Source organism: Nanorana parkeri, unplaced genomic scaffold, assembly GCF_000935625.1.
Source record: "Nanorana parkeri isolate BGI_ZX_2015 unplaced genomic scaffold, ASM93562v1 scaffold375, whole genome shotgun sequence".
Taxonomy (NCBI): domain Eukaryota; kingdom Metazoa; phylum Chordata; class Amphibia; order Anura; family Dicroglossidae; genus Nanorana; species Nanorana parkeri.
Window position 1 is genome coordinate 485,798 of NW_017306643.1, and position 24,369 is coordinate 510,166.

Here is a 24,369-nt window from a genome sequence, read left to right on the forward strand (position 1 = left end):
ACCCCTGGTTGCTCATGGTGTTCTAGCACAGTTCAGCCTTCAATGTTTAATGAACAAAAAGTGATCAGTATCAGTGATTAGTTATACAACTTTTGTTCCTCACTCACTGACTCCCTGCTTCTCCTCCCAATCCTCTGATCACCAGCCCCTGAATGTAATGACTCCAGTGTTAAAATGTTCCCACCTTCTTCACAACCACCTTTTTCTCTCCACGTGCCTCAGTCACTCATACAGCTGAGCTCAGTGTCGGTCCCTCTTGTCTATTGCCCTACATTAATTACTTCAGTGCCCCTTAACCACCTGCTGTCCGGCCGTTGTAATTTAACGGCCGGACAGCAGCTTCTTGAGGGCGGGTGGGCGTCTTTAGACGTCCCATCCCGTACCGCTCGTGCCCGCCGCTAGTGCGAGCCCGGGACCAGCACAGCAGCTCTGCTTGTTTGCTCCCTATGTGATAGCAATAAAGTACAGTGGAAAAAAAAAAAGGTTTAAAAAAATTTGTTACAATAAAAAATTAAAAATCACATATCGAAGCAATAAAAAAAAATTAAAGTCCCCCGCCCCCACATGCACACGCAAACATGCGTCAAGCCCGCCTACGTGCGAAAACGCCTATTACATCCATTGCGCCGCACATGTTGCGCCGCAATGATTCTAGGGCCATTAATCACGGATAACACTAAACTGATGAGCCTTAAAAGCTTTGAAAGCGTTGGCTATGGTCAATTTTGAGTATGGTAGTTTTTTGCGATTTATTGGGTGCGCGCAATTTTAAAGCTTGCCATGTTTGGTGTCTATTTTCCCGACGTGACCTCGTCTTTTATTTTTTTATAAAAAAATTGGGTAATAATAAATGCTTTATAACGTAGGGAGAACAGGTTTTTTTTCAACATTTTCGGTACTTTTTTTATTATATAGTATTAAAAAAAACTCTGTAGTGATGATTAAATACCACCAAAAGAAAGCTCCATCTGTCCCCAAAAAATGGTATAAAATTAATTTCAGTACAGCGTTGCATGACGGAATAAATGTCAGTCAAAGTACCGCAGCACTGAATACTGAAAAATGGCCTGGACAGGAAGGGGGTATCAACACCCCGGTCAGCAAGTGGTTAAAGTGCAATTAAGAAAATAGGATTTTTGAAATTAAAAGACTGGAGCATGATTGCAGTGTTAGAAGTTATGTTATGGGTTATATAACGCCAAATATTTATAATGGTGAAATTTGTTTGTAATAAATAAATAAAAAGACATTTAAAAAAAATATTGAACTTTGTCCGATGATGTAAAACCATTAATCACATCAAGCAGCAATATAGATCCAACATCAATCCTGATTTGCAGTGTTCAATGAATCATGATGAGAGCAATTTTACTGAGGTAGTTGGTGGTCGGGGCAAAAAAATTAATTTACCCGGTGAAAATAAAGAAATGCTTACAGCAGCATCACTCAATCCTGTGTGCGGGTGAATGAGTAGCATCCAGGGAAACAGTGCACATGCGCAATTTTGTGGACGAGCATGATTGCAACTTCATGCTCGTCCAGGGTAAAACTGCAAAGTAGGTATATGCAGGGGGAGAGAAGATGGGGGAACTTTGTATGAAGTGAGACATTACATCATAGTATTCAAAAGAGAAATGTACCTCATAGTATTCAAAAGAGAAATGTACCATCTGCCCTAAATAGTTAGCCAAGATGGAACCGAACACACAAAATATATTTTTAAGCCGTGGTTTAACTAAATGTTTAGAATTTTAGGGGAGATTATTTTCTCTACAATGCACAATGATTTTTAACCTAGTAGAGCAACTCCTTTGTTTAACAAGGTGAACTAGCCCTTTAGGTCCAGAGATGCCTTTATTAAAATTTTGTTATTCTGTCTTAATTCATGTTGGAAAACAAATTATTATGAAATTTATGTAAGAAACTGTAAGCCCTTTTCTGTAAATATTTATCTCTGTTTCACAGAATATCACTGATGCCGTTGGTCGGGCAATTGCAGATTCTCTTCAAATACCAATTCAGACTGCATACCGAGAAGCTTTTCAGAGCATTGTCCTTCCAGCATTTGAGAAAGGATGTCAGTCTATGTTTCAGCAGATAAATGGCAGCTTCCGACAAGGCACACAAGAATGTAAGAACCTTTACTGTTCATTCTTAGATCTGGACCTTGTGTGTTATATGTTACCTAATGCAAGAGTGTGGTGTTCTTTCATCTTATCCATCTTTCTTTGATGTCACTTCTATAGTTTTTTGTGTTTTTTCTTTTGGGTTTTTTTTTTCAGAGATCAGCTTAGAAACCATATAATCAATAAATATTCTTCAAACTAAATTGGCATAAAGTATTTTTTTTTAAATGTATTTCAAGAAAATGTATAACCATGATTTATCATATGTGCACACATATACCCCCCCTCCCAATATTAACAACACCCCTCCCTATAAAATCACAATGCATGTTGGACCAGTTGGGTACCTGATATGGGCCTGTATAGAAAAAAATCATACATATGTACTGTATTAATATAAACGTTATCTGTGTGGTGGGCGGTGTTAATCAATTGTCTCAGTCCATGAACTAATTAAACTCCAAAATCAGACAATTGGACAATAGTCACTGGATGTAATGTAGTCCAACTACTTTGTACAGCTGTATTAGCTCTGAGTAAGTTCTTGTATGGAATGAAATGCGTTAGCTATTCGCATTACAGCATTCCAGGGCCATAGGGTTTCTCAGCTGATCTCTGATGTGTAGTTAAGTGGGAACCTGTTGTTTTTTCCATATGTAAATCTCTAGCACCAAATAACTTACACCCACCAGTACTTAGAAAGCTTAGCCAAGTTATAGCCAGACCATGGTGCCTAATTTTTAAGGGTGCCTTACTGACTGGAAGGGTTTCACCCTTCAATATTCAAAAACGGGTTGAAATGTCTACTGGGGAACTACAGACTAGGGAACCTAACAGTAGTAGTATATATAGTATAAAACTATTTGAGGTAATGGTAGAGAACTATATACAAGAATCTGTCTGCGCTAATGGTATAATAAACAACCAACATGGATTTATTAAAAGATTGTTCTCGTCCGTCTAATTTATTAACATTATATGAGGAAGTGAGTAGCAGTTTAGATGGAGGAAGTCCAGTGGATGTGGTCTAACTGGATTTTGCTAAAGGATTCATTACAGCACCCCATACATGCTTAATTTACAAATGCCATTGTATGGGCATTGATTAATTGGTGTATACATAGAATACTGGTTACAGGAACAGGTCCAGAGAGTATCAGTAAATGGCTCATGTTCAAAATGGTCTAGGGTTGTGAGTGGCATGCCGCAGGATTTTGTCTTATGGCCAGTGCTGATTAACCGCTGTTTTATTAACGATATTGAGTCATTAACAGTCTTTCAGTGTTTGCTGATGATACTAAAATATGCAGGGTATGAACATGACCAGGGCTTGAAAAATCCACTCGTCCGCTCGTCTGTGACGAGAGGACGGCGGAGCTCGACGAGCAGCTTCCCGGCCGGTTGTTGTAATTACACGGCCGGGAGCTTTACATCCAAGCGATGGGGCGTCTCTAGAGACGCTTGATCGCTTGTATTAGCAACAACTGTCACTGCCGTTGCAGGTCCTGAGATCCGATGCGGCCGGGAACGGCACGGCTCTGTGACAGGAGATCAAAGGGAGTTCAGTACACGAACTCCCTTTGATCTGCTCTCAGTCCCCGAATGCAGGAAGTGATGTATATTACATCACTTCCTGCATTCAGTGTCACTCTCCAGCTACAGAAGCTGATGAAGCAGATCTCTGCTTCATCAGCTTCTCTGGGGGTCCCCAGGTGACATTAGGCGTCTTGGAGACCCTGATGTCTCCATAAAGAGGACCTGCCATGTAAATTGGCTATCACATAGGGGCTTCTTAGCCCCCCATGTAATAGCAATAAACTTGTGTGTAAAAAAAAAAGTAATGCAAAAATTAAAGAAGCATAAAAAAAAGCATAAACAAATTAAAAAAGAAAACATTTTTTTAAGGTCCCCGCCCCCCACATACACACGCAGATATGCGTCGGTTGCGCCTACGTGCGAAAATGATGATTGCGCCTATTGTGCTGCACATGTTACATTTCGCCGCAAACGTCGGAGTGAGAGCAATAATTTTAGAGACATTAATCACTGATAACACTAAACTAATGAGCAGTAAAAGCTACATATTATAGTACTTTTTTAATTACATAGTAAAAAAAAAAAAAACCCCCCCCCCCCCCAGTGGTGATTATATACCTCCAAAAGAAAGCTCTATCTGTCCCCAAAAAATGTTAACATAAATTGCACGGCTATAGTCCAGTCATGCTGGACTGGTGACATTTTTGACTGACTGGTGAGGCACCATCAACATTTTCAAGCCCTGAACATGACACAGAACATAGCAGCGTTACAGGAAGACATTGACAAAATAGGTGGGTGGGCAACTACATGGCAGAAGAGATTTAAAGTATTATTAAACTCTCAAAAAAAAATTCAATAATGAGTCCACATCAAACAAAATATACATTGCCAAACAAAGTATTTATATTTTTTGCCCAAGCGCTTAGTCATCATGTTTCAGAACTGACTCCAAGTCTCTGCTCAGCTTCCTTGAACTTCCTCTTCAGTACAAGCTCTCAAGAGACAGAGCAGTCCCCAGCAGCTGTCCATCTACTAGCTTGGAGAAGGGATAAGGAAAGAATGAGGAAAGGTGAGCAGAAAGCAGGGGAGTGGCTTGCCTAGCTAGACCTGTTTGTTTAGTGAGACACACAGAGCTTACTAGCACACACAAGGCTGGCTCCATAGGACACTGCAAGTGAAAAGAGCCACACTAAAACAAGATATCTGGACCAGTGCAAAGGGGACCAGCTGATTCTGCAGGAAGCTAAAACATTTCAACTTCAATGAGCAGCACCCATTGTAAGTGATTTCAAAAAAGCTATTTTGAACCTTTTGACTTTATTATGAACCTATTATCACTTTAATATTGAAAAATGTAAAGCTCTGTAATTGAGTGCTAAAAAATATGCATGCAAGCTAGTCATTAGGGGAGCTCATCTGGGGAAATGGGAGATAGAAAATGATTTGGCAATCCTAGTATATTACAGATTTAGCAATAGCATGCAATGCCAGCCTGCAGCAAACACTGTTAGCAGACTACTATCATGCATCAAAAAGAGTATTTACTGTACAGACAAATCCATAATTCCACCACTCTATAAAACATTGGTTCATCCTCATCTTGAGTATGCGCTCAGTTTTGATCACAGCTTCACAGATACTTAAACTTGAGAGTCCAGAAAAGGGCAATAACATTAATAAGGGGCTGAAATACCTAAGCTATTAGGAAAGGTTACAAAAATTACACTTGTTCACTCTAGAAAAGTAGCATGTAAGAGGGGTTATGATTTTTAATGTACAAGTTGTTTAACCCCTTCATGACGGAGCTTGTTTTTAGTTTCTCTTCGTAAATGACTGACACGCTTTTTACATTTTTGCTGTGCGATTCTTCCACGGCAGTAATATACTTTCTTACAAGGTGCACCCACACATATTATATATTGTTTTTTAGAGGACAGGGCTATATATTCATATCACATATGTGTACCTAACACCTCACTTAGGACAAATAAAATCTAAAAAAGAGGGGGGGAAATTTAAAGAAAACACCTTTTCCCCGGTTTTGATTTTAGTATTTTAGAAAAATAGCACAGCTAAAAAAATGCATTAAAAACATTTATTTGTCATGTATTTAAAAAGAAACTCACATTCCTAGGATTTTTGAAATTTTGCTCTACTTCTCAACATTTTAATCTTTTTTCTTTTAAAGCTAAAAGTAGAGATCTGGATAGAGGGAAGCCGGTGGATGTGGTATGTCTGGATTTTGCCAAAGCTTTTGACACAGTACCACATAAAAGCTTAGTAAACAAGCTAAAGGTTTATGGGCTTAGATGTAATGGTGTGTACATGGATAAATAACTGGCTACAGGAACGTGTCTAGAGAGTATTGATAAATGACTCTTTTTCAGATTGATCTATGGTGGAGAGTGGCATGCCCCAGGGTTCTGTGCTAGGCCCCATACTGTTTAATCTGTTATTTAATGATATCAGGGAAAGTATTAACAGCCATGTTTCTGTGTTTGCTGATGATACTAAAATTAGGAGGGTAATGGACACAGACTTAAACACTATAACATTGCAGGAGGACCTGGATAAAATAGGGGAGTGGGCAACTATATGGCAGATGAGGTTTAATGTTGATAAATGTAAAGTAATGCATTGTGGGGTTAAAAACAGGCAAGACGAATACACATTATTGGGTACTCCACTAGGGAAGTCAGAAATGGAAAAAGATCTGAGGGGCATAGTAGACCACAGATTGAATAATAGTTTGCAATGCCAGGCTGCGGCAAACAAAGTGAGCAGAGTACTGTCTTGTATTAAAAAAGGAATGTACTGTAGAGACAAAGCAATAATTTTGCCACTTTACAGATCACTTGTTCGGCCTCATCTGGAGTATGCAGTCCAGTTTGGTCACCAGTCCACAGAAACTATGTCCCTGAGCTGGAGAAGTGTCCAGAGAAGGGCAACTAAACTAATTAAGGGGGCTAGAGGACCTAAGCTATGAGACAAAGTTACTAAATTTAAACTTGTTCACACTGGAAGTGAGGAGATTAAGGGGGGGGCATGATTTTGATGTACAAAATGTTTAGTGGTGATGGCAAGTAAACAAAGACTAGAGGCCACCACCTAAAACTGGTGGAGAAAAGATTTAACCACAAAGGGCGTAAGGGCCTTTTTTTTGTCAGAGCGTTTGAGGTCTGGAACTCGCTGCCACACGCAGTGGTATCAGCTGAGAGTATTGAATAATTCAAAAAGCATTTAGATACTTTCCTCAGAAACTGCAACATACAGGGGTAAAGGTACACTTAAAAACAAGGACACACAGGAACTCGTGTACACATATACACATGCACAATCACACACAGACAAACAAGTGTTGGACTTGATGGACCTGTGTCCTTTATTCCACCTCAAATACTACCGTATTTTTCCGTCTATAAGACGCCCCCATGTATAAGACGCCCCCAACTTTTCTTAGCCAAAATTCAGAAATCAATATTTTAAATGATATTATGCATCACACTTACCTCTGAGCTAATCACTTTATTCAGCCTCTGTTGCATCACTGGTTTCTTCACCACTTTTAGCTTCAAACATATCAGTTTCTTCAACTTCTGCTGCATCACTGCTGTCTGCTGAGTCACTGTCTATATATACAAGATCATCCTCAGTTCCGACCATGGCATTGCTGATTCCACATTTCTTGAAGGACTTCACAATCGCCTCTTGTTTGACACCATACCATGAGTTTAGAGAGTTTACAGGTTGTTTTTCACTTTCTGACATTTTTATGGTCACAGAATGCTCCGACATTACCGCTCTGGGCGCTGCCTACACGATCTCCCCAGCAACAGCTCACGTCAGGTTAAAAAGATTTATGAGTGGAGGAGAACTGTTATCTTGTCTCTGCAATCCTTGAGGCTAGTTTGCAATGGTATCAGCACTTTCAAAACCGCGGCCCCCGTGTATAAGACGCACGTCTATTTTTAGATAAAGATTTTTATGAAAAAGTAGCGTCTTATACACGGAAAAATACGGTATATAACTATGTGTGTAAAAGTGGTCACCTGGCATACAATGTCACTAAGTGTCACACTTAGTGACAGCGACATACTTTCAACATCAGTGTCATGAGGGGGTTAAAGAACAAAAATTAACCCCTTAGCGTGAAAAACAAATCTGCAGATTTTCATTGTGATGGGTCAATTTTTATATTAATGATGGTATAAGAATATATTTAAATATATCATTTTTATTTGTTACATTCATTTTTTTTTACACTCTTCACTTTTTTTAAAACAGTTTTTAAATTTTTATTTAATTATATCAAGCAGTCATTGTGAATTAATCTCACTATTACTGCTTAATAATGTAATTCATTTTTGGTTATTACTAGGCTGCTTCAAACTTAAAGTGACATTAAACCCTCAGATTTTTTAACATAAACCAATACTGTAATGTGTGCCTTACTGTAATCCATGGCAGTTTCCCTTTGCTGCTCTTCCTTTTAAATCTGTATCTCTTCTCATGCTTGGGGAGAACTTCCCTTTGCAGCTGAGTGCCTCTTCCTGTAGTGCTGGCTCAGGTTGTGAACCTTCACACAGACACCATGTATCCATTTCAAAGACAAGGCAGTCTGCTGCCAATATAGAACAATCTTCTATATTGGGGGTAAAAGTCTTACAGTGCACAGGTCGCATGGCACCAAGATGTTCTCTTTGAGATTATGGTTGGGACTATCTTGGGTAAAAAGAAGGCTCTTTGTGCAAAACCTAACTTGTCCTTATAAAAGGGCTTTCTTACAAGACAATGCAGCCAGTTCTAAAATGCTCCTGGATGAATTGATCACCACAAGGAAGCCACCTTGTGAAACAAGGACAATAGGGAAATGTCTCCGTCTGGTTTGAAAAGGGGCTGCTGAAGAACTAAAAGCACCAGATTTAGATCCTATGGATGGAAACAAGATCTGACTGGGGATGTGACATGAGTGACTGGTAATAAAAGGTAGGAACCAGAAATCAGTCACCCAATGCCTTGGGGGAAAAAACAAAGCACTCAGGAACAGGGACTGGTTAATCTCTAATTGAATAAAGGAAATATTTCATCCACAGAGAAACTACATGGATGAAGCTTCCTAGACTTACACATCTTACCAGATCCAGTGACTTAACCTTTGGGAAAATTGCCTTACATGCCTACAACATAGGATAACTGATTCCAAATGATTTATCAGCACCTGGGCTTAAACAGCCATGCTGGTAAATAAGCAGTCAAGAGACAGAGTGGAAGAACAGACCCTGTGGCAACAGATTTGAAAGCGAGCACAAACCATCTTCAAGCAGATGAATGAGAATTGCATACACACACATTGGCCAGTCTGGGGCTATGAGCAGGGCTTGTATTCTTTCGGACCCACTTCTGAGAAGCAGACGAAAAAGTAACTTCAGCAGAACAAATGCTTAAAGTGACATTAAACCCTCAGATTTTTTAACATAAACCAATACTGTAATGTGTGCCTTACTGTAATCCATGGTAGTCTCCCTTCTCTTTGCTGCTCTTCCTTTTCAATCCTCATGTCTTCTCATGCTTGGGGAGAACTTCCCTTTGCAGCTCAGGGCCTCTTCCTTTAGTGCTGGCTCAGGTTACAAACCTATATACAGACACCATATATCCATTCCTGAGACAAGGCAGTCTGCTGCAAAACAGAAGTTCTGCCCAGCATGAGAACAGATACAGATTTAAAAGGAAGAGCAGCAACAACCATGGATTACAGTAAGGCACACATTACAGTATTGTTTTATGTTAAAAAATCTGAGGGTTTAATGTCACTTTAAGAACAGCGAATAATAACCTTAGTGATACTGATACTGCAGCATTTCAGGATCAGATGTCACTAAAGGTTTTTTTAAAGGTTCCAACAACGATCAGAAACTTGCAACATTCTTTCAGTAATAGAAACAATGTTTCTATTGCTGAAAGTTTAGAAATAAAAAAAGCCGGTATACATCAGGATTTCCTTATCTATACCAGCTGTCAGTGAGAGCAGTAAATGCCGCTCAGCTCTCACTGTCAGACACCCGATTCCTGAAAGGGTTCGGGTGTCTGAAAAACCTTATCTCTTTCATTAATGGATGCCTCAACTGAGGCATCCATTAATGAATGGTAACCGCTGATTCTCCGCGGTTACCAGCCTTGCAGAACCCCAAATAGCTAATCACGTACAGTGTACGTGATGAGTCATTTGGGCACTTCGTGGCAGGACGTACAGTGTATGTCTCCTGTCACAAAGGGGTTAAATGTTGTTGGTAGAAACAGTTTAAGAGGTCAAGTTGGAAAAAAGAGGTTCATTCTTAAACTGTGTGGAGTATTCTTTAATGTTAGAGCTGTAAGATTAGGGAACTCCCTTCCCAAGTACTGTTATCAGCTGAGAATATAGACACATTCAAGAAACTTCAAAATGTTAGTGAACACGGTATACAAGGGTATGGATACTCTTAGTCGGTACACAACCACTCATACACACACACACTCGCATAAGCTAAACTAGATGGACATCTGTCTTTATTCAACCCTAACAACTACAATGCATTCAGAAAGTATTTAGACCCCCTTCACTTTTTTCAATTTTCTTATGTTGCTGCCTGAAACTACAGTTATTTACATTTTTTTTCTCATTAACCACTTGAAGACCAAGATGTTCAACCCCCTTCCTGGCCAGACCATTTTTCAGTATTTAGCGCTGTTGTATGTTGTACTTTGACAATTAATCAGCCATGCAATGCCATACCAAAATTAATTTTAAACAATTTTTTGGACAGATAGAGATTTCTTTTAGTGGTATTTAATCACCACTTGGTTTTTAATTTTTTAGTATATAAATAAAAAATTGCTGAAAATTTTGAAAAAAATAAAATAAACCTGTTTTCCCTATATTAAGCAATGAACCATTGCACATAAATGATCTTTCTTCATAAATTTAGGCCACAACTTATTCTGCTACATGTCTTAGGCAAAAAAAAAAAACAAGTATATATTAAATACAGTGTTTGAAAGTTATACAGTCCACGAACTACAGTATATATATTTGAAATGTATCAACCCTGGTGCCCTACATGCTTATTACATGTCTTGAGGCCCTAAAATAACAGGACAGTAGAAACACCGACAACAGGACCCGTTTTGGAAATCAGACACTTCAAGATATTTAATAAGAGGCATGTTGAGTTTTTTTTTTTTTATTCTTTATTTGATAATAGCACATAACAAAATGTCACATGTCAAAATAGGTCAACCGCCCCGCATATAGTACTGCAATACATAGAGAACATGTCAAATGCATCTAAATCAAGGATGAGATAGTTACAGTAGAACATATCACATGACTCAAGACCTAGATCAGTCAGTGCATGAGGACATTTGAGCTCGTCCTAGGGTCTTTGTTCCCTGTACATTTTTTAAAACGTCAATAGCTTCCCCACCTCATAGGGACCACTCTATGGAGACTGTTGTGCATCCCAGTACTCTATCGTGGTGGGGAAGCGTATTTCCAATCATACCACCGAAAAGTGAAGGGATAAACTCAGGTGCTGCTGCTTATGACCCTTCAATAACATTGTCCACTAACAAAGAGAAAGGTCTACCCCCTTCCCTGTGGGAGTAGCAAGGAGAATAAACAGAGATATAAGAAAAGGTTGATAGGAAAGGATCCGGTCCTTCCCAGAGGTCAGACTACGTGGCTCGCAGCCTGATCTGCCATGGCCTGTTTGTAGGATTCTGAGTACCTGAAGTGCACCCAGGCTCCCCATGTAGAGCAGAAACGTTCCTCTGTGTTGTGCACAGTCGCTATAAGGTCTTCCATACAGTAGATGTCATTGATTTTCTCGAACCACAGGCGCTGAGTTGGGAGAGTACTTTGTCTCCACAGTAGCGGGATACAAGCCTAATCGGCAGAGAGTAAATGAATGGTGAGAGATCGTTCGTACTTGGTCACAGATCGGTCTGTCATGTGTAGGAGGTATGTCGCAGGGTGATCACCCAGGTCTTCCGTGGTGAGCTGTGTCACATTGTCCCTAACTGCGTCCCAGAAGGATCTTATCTTGGAGCAGTACCAGAAAATATGAGCCATCGTTCCTTGCCCTGTATCACATCTCCAGCATGTGGGAGGCACCAATGGATTAAAATTATGGAGTGTGGGGACTCTGTACCATCTAGATAGGATCTCATATCCCTATTCCTGAAACTGGTTGGCAATGGAGGCTTTATGGACGAGGGACAGGATTTAACCCCGCTGCTCATCTGTAAATACCTGACCCAAGTCAGTCTCCCATTTCCGCAAGTAGGGGGGCCAGTAGTCCTGGGGGGGTGGCGAGCATCTCATGTATGGAGGCAATGGCGTGTCTCACCGGGTGTCCCTGCTTACATAGGGTCTCAAATGGTGTGAGGTCTCGGTTTGGGTGGGCCGACTGAGGAATAACAGATGGAGGTTTGGGAGAGCCAGACCCCAGCACAAGAAAAATCCAATAGGCAGAATTTATTAACTGCTAGGAGTCCCCTAAAAAGCGCGTCTTCCAAACCAGGACAAAAGTCAGGGTCTCCTAACACCGGTGTCAAGGGGGACGGGAATGGGGAGAAGGAAGTCACCCTGAATGTGTCTCTGGCCGTCCGCAAGGTTGCCCCAAAGTGGGATGGGATTTCAGAGCTGGGGGGTGGAGCTGTGATCCACGGTAGACCCTCTATCGTTAGTTTGTATTCTCCCAGTTCCATTTGCACCCACTGTTTGACCCCCCGGCTACCTATTCAGTCAACTATATGCGCCAGATAAATCGCCCGGTAATACCTGAGAATGTCTGGGAGACCAACCCCACCATTCTTTTTACGCAGCAAGAGAATTCGGTGACCTATCCTGGGTGGATGACCTGCCCATATGAACATGCCGCAGCTTGAGGAAAAATCTCGGAGGGAGCCCAATGGGCAAGGCTTGCATTAGTTATAACAATTTCGGGAGGATGGTCATCTTAATCGAATTACATCTGCCGAACCACGTCAAGAACCGTCCCTGCCAACGGGTCAGTTCCTGGCTGATGTGGAGAAGCAGAGGTGCAAAGTTTGCGTCAAATAACTGGGTTGGATCAGGTGTAAGTAGAGTCCCCAGGTATTTAATGTGGGTTGCGGTCCAGTGGAACTGGAAACGGGCCTTGAGCAAAGCGGTTGTCCCCTCAGGCAGGGAGATGGCCATTGCCGCGGATTTAGAAAGGTTGACCTTAAAATTCGAGATGCGACCGTATTGATCGAGCACCTGTAGGAGCAGCGGGAGGGACTGCACGGGGTCAGAGAAGAAGAACAGGAGATCGTCCGGAAAGGCTGCTACCTGATGTTCCCCCGAGCTGTGGGCGAAGGCCGTTATCACTCTACTGCCTCTGACAGTACAAAGGAGAGGCTCAAGGGTGAGGACAAAAATAATAGGGGACAGAGGGCAGCCCTGTCTGGTCCCGTTGCTCAGTGTGAAATAGCGCAAGCGAGTCTCGTTGAGGTTCACTGCTGTGGTGGGGCGGGAGTATAGTGCGGCAATCCATCGGTGCATGTTGCGGCTTAGACCAATGTGATCCAAGACGGCATGCATAAACGGCCAGTGAACCCGATCTGCGTCCGTGGAGAGGAGCATCAGAGGGGCCTTACGGGAGCGGGCTCCGTGGATCACGTTCACTGCCCTAATGGTACTGTTCCTAGCCTCACGTGCCGAAATAAAACCCACCTGGTCAAAATGGATAAGAACGGTAGCAGTCTATTCGCCAAGATCTTGTAAAATAATTTAAGATCGACATTGAGAAGCGAAATTGGACGGTGACTCCCGCATTGCGTTGGGTCTTTTTCCGGTTTCGGGATCAGTGTGATGTGGGAGCGGAGAAAGTCTTCCGGCACCTCGTCACCAGTCAATATAGAGTTGAGAGCCACCACCAAGTGCGGGTTGAGAGTCTCAGAATAGGTCTTGTAGTAAGCCACAGTATACCCATCAGGACCCGGGGCTTTCCCCGATCGAGTCTGTTTCATGGCTACCTCTAGCTCCTCCACGGTGATGGGGGCCTCCATACCTTGCCGTTCCTCCTCATCCAGAGTTGGCATCCCCGAGCACGACAAGAAGGCCTGCATATCAGATGCCAAGTCCGGAGGAGAACCCGTGCCCCGAGAGGGACGAATATTGTACAGGTCCTAGTAGAACCTGAGGAACTCCTCGGCTATGGACCGTGAGGTATGTAGCTTGGTCCCCCTGGAGGAGACAATAGAGGGTATAAACTGACTCGGTCTCTGGAACCTCAATGCCCGTGCCAGGAGGTGACTTGGTTTGTTGGAGAATTCATACATAGATCGCCTCCCCCTCAGCAAGCGCCTCTTGAGCCTGGTGAAGAGGAGAGTATTAAGGTCTTCCCTAACTTGCCGTAACTCTTGGTAAACCTGGATCGCCTGCGTCCTCTTGTGGGCCAATTCTAGTTGGTGGAGGCGTGAGAAAAGGCATGTAATCTCTGCAGCGCAGGAGCGTTTAAGTTTCGCCCCTTGTCGCATGAGTAATCCTCGGATTACGCACTTATGGGCAGCCCACACCGTAAGCGGAGGGGTAGAAGCGGTGGTGTTAGTGGCAAAAAAAAGCGCGTACCTCACGGTCCAGGACCGAACGGAACTCGGGTTCTTGTAGCAGCGATTCATTCAGTCTCCAAGAGGAGCATTTGGACCGCAGGCCCGCTAAGTCTAATGAGACTAGGATGGACCCGATGTCCGCCGAAACCAAGGATGGTAGGTCTTTGTGTTGAATAAAGAAGTAATACCGTCTAGAGTATGTATGGTGAACTTGGGAAAAGAACATGTGTTCGCGGCCATCCGAGTTAAGGAATCGCCATGTGTCTATCAAACAGAGCGACTGAAGTTCCTGCTTGAGCCTACGAAGACACGTGTACGATAAGTGAGACGTGCCTCTGGAACCATCAACCAGGGGATCCATGAGGTAGTTAAAATCCCCCCCAGGACAAGGACACCCTCCATAAAATCTGCCAGGAGGGGCATCACCAAGGCCAGGAAGGGAACATGATCCGAGTTGGGCAGGTATACATTAGCAGACCTGGAGATCAAGATACTGACACCCTTCGATTTTGATATCGGGGAGGTGTTATGATAGGCCTCTGGGAACCCTCGGCCTCCGGCACCCGATCACTTCTGAAGTGTGTCTCCTGCAAGAAGACCACCTGTGACCGCATAGCCTTCAATTCCGCCAACACTCTACGTCTCTTTTCCGGCACATTGAGGCCTCGTACGTTAAGGGAGATAAGTTTAAGGGAGGCCATACTTACTGAGTCTGCACGACAGCCCCCCTGGGAGGGAGCGGGTGAGAGGAGAGGAGTTGTTTGGTTGCCGAGGCAGAAGCAGGAAGAGAAAAGGTAGGAGAAGAGGAGAGGAGACAGAAAGTATTAGTAAAGGGTAGACCAGAGGTACGGAGACCTCCTCTACACTAAAAAAATATGCTGTCTCGTAGATCCGTAAACGAGACAGCGGGCCTATTGGGGGCTGAGCTACCAAAAAGGGGGTAGGTAGCTAGTTGAAGATGAGGAGATTCACCCCACGGCCCACACAGGAGCATTCAATAAAACATTTTGTAACGAATCAGAACATCTGGAAACTCAAATATAAACATGTCATATTAATGCCATAAAACAAACTTTCTGAACCAAAGAAAACATTTTTTTTAACAAAAAAACAGGAAAAAACTGTGACACCAAAGTGTATTGGCCCCACGGGGGTGGGCGGTATGGTAAGTTACCCCTCCTGTCCCAATGGGGACGTAACTTGAGAGATAGTGATTGTTCCCATGGCCTCGTGTAAGTGTCAGGGTTGGCAACTGGGCCGGTGCCTTCAGTCCCAGAAGTCATGTTCCTGAAATGAGCACGATGTGCCCCCTAAGTATGCCTGCTTCCACTGGTCACCACTGTTATGTACATATCCGGGCGACTCATCTAATCTAAACTGAACTGGGTGCCCACCACTTGAGGGGCGAGTACACCCTGGCGCACACTGAGCCCCCTAACCACTTCCCTGCCGACTCCTGTGGAGGCCCCCCGCCCCAAACCCATAAGACACCTGCGGATCCCATTAATGGTCAACTGTAGGCCTACATAAGGTGACCTTGTACATATAGAACCCTGCCCTACTCAGGTCTTCCAGGCACCCAACACCCAAAAGGCAATACAGGATCGTCATTACAGAACAAGGCAAGTGGTATGTCAAATCAAACCATGTATAATTAAGAACGAATAGTACGAGAAAAACAAAAGGATATAGCCAATGATCTGTAGGCCTCTGAGAGTCTCAAACTTCAGGCCTCGTCGGCCCCGGTCAGGGGGGAGATCAGTAGATGGGCGCTGACGTCCTCTGTACGAACGAGCCTGTCTGAACATCCGTGGTGCAGCCAAGAAGGGATAGGAACGGCCTCCACGCCTAGGAAGTCAAGCAGCGCTGACAGCTGGTCCGGTGAGTGCAGTGCGAAGATGCATTCCCCTCTGCTGACCAGGGGATGGAACGGATGTCCCCAGTGGTAGCTGGCTTCAGCGGATCACGTCCAGCAGGGGTCACAGGCTCCGTCGCATCCAAAGGGTATGTCGGGACAGGTCCAGCATCACAGTCACTTGAGCCACGTCAAACTCCATGGCCCACGCCCGTCGCATAATTTCCTCCTTGACCAAAAAAAATGGACGCAGCACACGACATCTCGAGTGGCGTTGGCTGATGGGCCCCGGAGCCCCTGCACTCTATGGACCCTATCCAGCTCCATGGTCTCATCCGGCGGCTTGCCTAGGTAGTGGTTCAGAATGGCGAGGACCGTGGAGCGCAGATCCGGACCCGTGGTGGCCTCGGTGATACCCTTTAGGCCGACATTGTTTCGCCTACTGCGGTTCTCGTTGTCATCCAGCAGGAGGCAGTTGGAGACCATCTGTAGATGGAGGCTGGCGGCGGAGGCTTCTAGCGAGGCCACTCGGTCTTAAGGGAGGAGGCCGCCGTCTCTTCTACCGAGGCGACCCGGTTCCTAATCTCGTGGACCTCTTGCCTTAGGGCTTGTACTATTCTGTCCGCCATGGAATCGATGTCTTGTTTGGTGGGGAGAAGAGGTAAGATGGAGCTCCGGTCCTCGTCTGGACCACCCTGGGCTTCCGATTGTGAGGGGGCGCGAGCCCGTAAAGGGGAGGCTACCCCGTAAAAGAGAGCCGGAGTGGGTATAGGAGATGGCGGCATGCTCGGAGTGGGTACTGGCTTGTCCGCGGTCATGGATGCCTGGCGCCCGTATCTCGTATTTGAGGCCAGGCCTGGCGTGGCGGTCTTAGTAGGCCCCACGGAGCAGGCCGAGCGGGAGCTATGTGCCGTACCTGAGCGCAGGAAGAAGCGGTACAGATCTGGCTGTCGGTGTTCACCGGGTGTCTGCAGGGTGTCATGGTCCCTCGACATGCAGATATCGGGTAAATAAAGTCACTGGTACCACTGTGTGAACCGATGGGGTGCAGAGCTCCTCAAATGTGCGTCCTCACTCCGCCATGTCTAATCCACGCCCCCTGCATGTTGAGTTTTTGGATGATTTAATTTTTTAGCCACGAATTTTTAAAAATGAAAGTAGTAAAAAAAATTATTTTCACCATGCTTCTTATTAAATACCTTGCGGTGTCTGCTTTCCAAAATGCGGTAATTTGGTGGGTGTTTCTACTGTCCTGGCACTTTAGTGCCTCCAAAAATGTGATGGGTAGTCAGGAAATCACATACGTAATTTATGCTTTTGAAAGCCTCAAGGTACACCTTGGATTCTGGGCCCCTCTATGCGGCTAGACTGCTAAAAAAATCTCACATGCATGGTATCCCCATACTCTGGAGGAGTAGCAGAATGTGTTTTTGGGTGTAATTCTATGGATGACTATGCTGTGTGTTGGATATATCTTAGTAATTGAAAACTTTGCCTAGAAAAAATGTAGATTTTTTTTCTACACAAAGTTATCAATTAATAAGAGGATACCATGCATGTGAGACTTTTTAGCAGCGTAGCCTCATAGAGGAGCCCAAAATCCAAGGAGCACCTTGAGGCTTTCAAGGGGCATAAATTATGCATGTGATTTCACATTTTTGGAGATCCTAAAGTGCCAGGCCAGTAGAAACCCCCACAAAATGACCCCATTTTGGAAAGCAGACACCCCATGGTATTTATTAAGAGGCATTGTGAAATTTTTTAAGATATGTTTTTTCCCCACTTTTTTAGAAAATGAAAAAGAAAAAAATATATTTTTTCTACACAACGTTGTCAATTCAGAAGATCTATCTAACACACAGCATAGACATTAGAATTACACCCAAAACACATTCTGCTACTGTTTTAGAGTATGGGGATACTACATATATGAGACTTTTTCGCGACCCCATTCCCACAAGCCAAGCAGGCTTACTGCTACCTGGCTAACCCCCGGAATTATACACAATGCTATGTTTAGTGGCCAGGAGGTACAGAAAGATGGACAAAATGTAAATAAAACAGTACCTGTAGTTCCAGGAGTGCAGCTGCCTTTAGAGGATGGCTGGGACTGATGTTTTGTCTGGAATGTTGTCAGTTGGACATGCGAATGGGTCACTACAGATGGCAGGCAGAAATGTGGTCAACATGTAGGTCAGTTCAGGTAGCAGGCAGAGACGTAGTCAGCATGCAGGCCAAGGTCAGTTCAGGTGTCAGGTAGAGATGTGGTCAGTATGCAGGCCAAGGTCAGTTCAGGTGACAGGCACTGACTTGGTCAGTATGCATGCCAAGGTCAGTTCAGGCGGCAGGCATAGACGTGGTCAGTATGCAGGCCAAGGTCAGTTCAGTTGGCAGGCAGAGATGTGGGCAAAGGTTCAATCCAGTGGCAAGCGGAAACGTGGAAGTCAGTACACATGAGATCGGGCACAGCAGCTATTTAAGCACAGAGAAACATCTTCACCATACCTACACTAATATTGCAGTGAGGTATGATAGAGACGGAAGCAATTTTTGATGCAGAGGCCAGGTTTTGAGGGGCAGTTGGGACAATGATGACGTGTATCCCGCCTAATTCCTTTTTTGCAACACAAAAGACACCCCACATTTTTGGGGGGTGTCTGGTCTACTGGGGTGGGAGGGATCAGATCAGGGAAATGTTTGTCATGTAGCCTGCTGACTGCATCAGATTGAACCCTTTCAGAAGCAGGACTTTCCTGGTAAATTAGAGCTGTTATAATTTCTTCTTGGTATTTTAGGTAAGAGCCAGCTCTTCCTGCAGACTTACCAATTGAAAAAGATTAATGGAAACTTTTTTGTACCAGTGAAATAATCTTCTGGTTGCCAAGTAGGCCTGCATCATCTAGTCATTGAAGTCTACACCACCCGTATGAAGATTATAATCATAGACACTCAGAGGTTTTTGGAACAGACAAGATCTTTCTTGGATTTCCACAGAGGTGTCGGGGTGAATGAATGAAAGCATGTAAACATCCCGTTTGTCCTTCCATTTGAGGGCTAAAAGTTCCCCATTCCTCAAACTGGCTGACTCCCTCCTTTTCAGCTTTCTGTGGACTAGGTTTTGGGAAAAGCTAATCCGATTTGGTCGCATTGTACCACAGGCAAAGGTTTTTTGAGGAAGAGGTGCTGTAAAAATTGTCCATATAGAGGTGGTATCCCTGGTGGAATAGGAGTCGCAGTAGGTCCCACACAATTCTTCCACTGACTCCCATGTACGATGGGCATCCAGGGGGCTCCAAATGGCTATCCTTGCCTTCATACACACGGTAGTCATATGTGTATCCTATGTCTCTTTCACAAAGCTTGTCAAATTTTACCCCATACCTGGCGTGTTTACTTTGGAGATGGTGTTTGATAGAAAGCCTGCCTGTGAAATGTACAAGGGACTCCTCAATGCAGATGTTTTGCTTGGGAGTATACATTTCTGAAAATCTGGTGGAAAAAAATTAATGAATGGCCTAATTTTTTGGAGCTTATCATATGTGGGGCCACGTCTGGGAGGGCAAATTAAATTGTCACTGAAATGTAGGAATCTCGAGATCATTTTATATCTTGTCCTGGACATCGTTGTAGAATATAGGGGCATGTGATGGATTGGGTGTATAGACCAGTACACATTAAGCTCATTTTTTTGGGGGTGAGTCGCATATTGAGAGGCTGAGAAAGATTTTAAACTCAGAAACCCTCAGAGGTTTCTACTCAAATGGCCTGGCATAGGAGGAATGGGGATTGTTCACACTGAACTGTTCATAATAAAGATTAGGTTGGTTGACAATTGAATTGAAGAGGTCATCAGTAAAAACACATTTTAAAAATTGGATTGCGGTAAAATTCTCAATTTTTACTTGGACTCCTGGATTGGCAGTAAATGGAGGGATGACTGGTGTTGCAGAATTAGAGGGTAGCCATTCAGAATTAGAAAGTGCCTCTGGTACATTAGCATTGGATCTTAGGGGCCTGATTCTGTGCTGCTGCTGGGGTACTACTGGTGGCTGCCTCTGCTTGGGGATGAGCGACACTACTGGTACTTGGCTGCTTCATGTCAGCTGGATGTTGGACAGCACGTCTGGATCTTTTAGTGGGCACAACTTCTTCTGAATCAGAGGATTTTGAACCGCTTCTCTCCACAGGTTCATACTCTGATCCAGAATCTTACAGGGAGGCCTCTCCATCAATCTCACCAGATATGCTAAGAATTTGAAATGCCTCCTCACTGCTGTAAATTTTTTTGGACATTTTTATGAGTGGAACTGTACAATGCACTGACACTGTGAAATCACACTGATGACACTGCGGATCACTGATGAGACTGTACAATGCACTGACACTGCGGATCACTGATGAGACTGTACAATGCACTGACACTGAAATCGCACTGACACTGCGGATCACTGTTGAGACTTTTCAATGCACTGGTGGCGTGAAATTGTGCTGACACTACAGATCACGCTGCTGAAAAACGGTGAAATCACACTGACACTGAAATCACACTGATAACAGTAAAAAGCACTGATCTGTAGCAGAGTGTACTATTTAGCAGTGTATATCACTTTAATTTTTTTTACTGTGGACGATGGTTTTGAAGCTCTCTATCTCCTCTCTCTCAATCCAAACTGTGTGTGAGAGAGGAGATAGAGACAAGGCGGCAAACAACAGCCATTGTTTTCTTTTGTGGCAGCTGTGATTTGTCACAGCTTAATCGCAAGGTATAGAGCCGATTTTACTGGCTCTATACTTTATGGATACTGTCCAATGGACAGTGCAGGCACAGTTTCCCCGCTCATGAGCGAGCGGGAGGCACGCACAATTGAGGGGAGGGGCAGGACGTCTTAAGACGCCCTCCCGCTCCTACAAGGCTCCCACCCGGCCATTTACCAACTGCCAGCGGAGGAGAGGTGGTTAATAACTCCGTACCCCATGATGACAAAGTGAAAACAGAATTTTAGAAATGTCTGTGAATTTAGTGAAAATAAAAACTGAAATATCACATGTACTTAAGTATTCAGACCCTTTACTCAGTACTTTGTTGAAGGCAGTAATTACAGCCTTGAGTCTTTTGGGGTATGAACGCGACACACTTTGTACACCTGTATTGAGGGATTTTCTGCCATTATTCTTTGGTGGACAGCCATTTTCAGGTCTCTCCAGAGATGTTCAATAGGGTTCAAGTCAGGGCTCTGGCTGAGCCACTCTAGGACATTGATGATATGTTGATGATATTAGGCAGGTGATGAGCGGTGCCTGGTTTTCTCCAGACATGATGTTTAGAATTGAGGTCAAACAGTTCAAACTTGGTTTCATCAGACCAGAGAATCTTGTTCCTCAAAGTTTGAGAGTCCTTCAGGTGCTTTTTTGCAAACTCTAAGCGGGCTTTCTGTCTAGCCACTCTGCCATAAAGGCCCGATTGGTGGAGGGCTGCAGTGATGGTTGTCCTTCTGGAAAATGACCCATCTCCTCACAGGATCTCTGGAGTTCAGTCGAGTTCTTGGTTACCTCTCTTAATAAGGCTCTTCTCCCCCAATTGCTCAGTTTGGGCGAGCTTCCAGCTCTTAGAAGAGTCCTGGTTGTGGCAAACTAATTCCATTTGAGAATTATGGAGGTCACTGTGCTTTTGGGAACCTTCGGTGCAGCAGAATTGGTTTTGTAGCCTTCCCCAGATCTGTGCCTTGCAATAATCCTGTCTCTGAGCTCTGCAGGCAGTTCCTTTGACCTTATGGCTTTTGCTCTGTACAAAATGCATCGTCACCTGTGAAGCTAAATTTTAAGTGTTGTTGCAAAGGGTCTGAATACTTATGCCAATGTGATATTTACGTTTTTCCTTTTTCATACTTTTGCAAACATTTCTAAAATGAGGTACTGAGTGTAGATTAATGAGAAAAAAATCATTTAAACAACTGTAGTATGAGGCTGCAACATACCAAAATTGGAAAAAGTGACGGGGGTCTGAATACTGTCTGAATGCACTGTATGTAAAGTGAACCTGTGGCCAGGCTATGGACATGCAGGTATTCACATATTCTTAACAAGCAGTACATCCTAGTTATTAGTTACGGAAAAAAAAAAAAACAGGACATGAGATGGGGAGCTTGCACTTCCTGGTCTATAAAAGAGTGGCAGCGGATGACTCTTGACTACCCTATTTCAGCCGGAAGCCACCATTGCCCACATGTCCATATGCCCTGTTGGCATTTCCCGGTGGCAGAAGAGAGTGCTGTCCACAGGCAATCTGTGACAGTTCATCCACTTCATGCTTATTTTATATTTTGTGCCTAAAGACGTCACCCTGCCTTCCCTCTGACATAGTAGGGAAGTGAGTTCACCATGTACCAGAACTTTCATAATTGAAAAGTGTTCTGCAGAACTCTCCCACAGGATTCAAGACATTTGTCAACTTCAGGGACTCTATGCATCCTGCCTACACACTAACCTACTCCTAGTAGATACTTAAAGGACTAAATGCCCTAAAACCCAACCCTCCTCAGCCAAATCTCACTAATAGACTCCGTCGCTTGTCACGGAGCATATCCTGCACTATGGGTCCCCATTCTTGCTGCACCCCGTTTGGGGGTCTGTAGTACTTTGGCTGCTGCTTGGAGAAAGGGTTCTGTCACACACAGTGATATAGAAACTGTCACCCCTACCACCCACTAATAAAGCCACTGTAGTTCCACAGCTTCCTATCCCCTCAGTCATATGCAATCTGCCTGCATTGGATGACAGGTGACTCTGGAACACCCAGTGGCTGCATGAAAAGATGGGTGTGGTTTTGTCTGATGTACACCCACTTGCTGCCACTACACCAGCACACACTACAACATTTGATACCACTGCACTTTGCCACTCACTGCCATTACACCCCTGAGTTTTTTGCCTGTTACCCCACTGCATGGCCACACACAATTTTACTCACCGCTACTGCAACCAGACACTCCTTCTTTCCCTGACACTGCACTGATGCACACTTCTTCACTCTGCACCAACAAGCACTTTTTGCTAGTCATTTTTAAAACAAGCCCTTAACTCTTTAACTGTAGGCACTGTGGGACCGTTTATCCTCACAGTTCATAACAAAGGCACTCTAGGCCAGTTGTAGTCAGTTTCTTATAAACTTTATTATGCTCTGACTTAGTCGCTTTCCAATGTAAATAAGGGACAGATGTTTTTTGTTTACATTAAAAGTCTTAAAGATTGCCAAGTCTCTGCTAGGAGAGAGAATAAAGTTAGATAAAGCTGCTAAGAATCAGACTACATCCCCATGTTGCCTTAGTTGGGAACTCTGAGCATACCTTGTCCCACAGTGCCAGCAGCTACAGAGGTCATTGAGAAGTTGTAGAACTAATTTACTGCTTACTAAGAATATCTAAATATGTTAAAGGAGAACTATGAGGTGAGTGCTTTTCACTCACCTCAAAGTTCTAGCCGACCTGTGACAATGAGACTGTCACAGGTCGGCTCAGTAGGTCGAGAAGTGAGCGAACACATACCAGCGTTCGCCCACCTCTCTATCCTGTCACAGCTCTCTGTCGTGACAGGGGAGGGGCTGGATTCCCCCCTCCCTGCTCCGATCTGCCAGCGCTGACTGGCGGATCAGACGGGGGAGGGGGCGGGTACAGCTGGCTCTGTCTCTAGATAGGCAGAGCCAGCTGTCACTCACGCAGCTGGGCGGATCCAGACATAATTGTCGGGATCCGCTTCAGCTGCGGCGTCTCAGTATACCGCGAGCAGTAGTTTGCGGTATACTGTGGCGTCTCAGTATACCGCGAGCTGTAGCTCGCGGTATACTGAGCTTGGAGTGACGGGAGGACGCTAGTTTGTGTCCTCCCATTACCCTAAGGAGAACTATGGGGAAAAGCCTTAACCCCATAGTTCTCCTTTAATGTCCATAGTTCAACCACAGGTTCACTTCAGTTTGCATGCAATTTGAATGAGAAGTGCCAAAGCTTTTCCCATTTTTTTTATACATTATGCATAGTTTTTCTACTATGCATAATGTAACCCTAATATTTTATTTGTCATTGGCAAACTTTAACCCTTTCGCTGCCAAGCCCTCCGGAACATTTTTCAAATCAGCTGGCCAAGCCATTTTTGAATTTTCTGCAATTTTTTACTATTGATTTGATATTCAACTGCTGCGTTGCTAGTGTTTGTAAAAAACCCCCCAAACCATATATTTTCTGAAAG

General features: G+C 43.9%; 1 protein-coding gene across 1 annotated transcript in view; it reads left to right on the forward strand.

Annotated features, from left to right (window-relative positions):
* The window catches only part of EDC4 (enhancer of mRNA decapping 4), a 631,081-nt gene that overhangs the window by 480,648 nt on the left and 126,064 nt on the right, over window positions 1-24,369 (forward strand). The window contains exon 23 of the mRNA XM_018559011.1: window positions 1,966-2,131. Coding sequence (XP_018414513.1) covers window positions 1,966-2,131 — 166 coding nt within the window. The remainder of the gene's footprint in view (window positions 1-1,965; window positions 2,132-24,369) is intronic.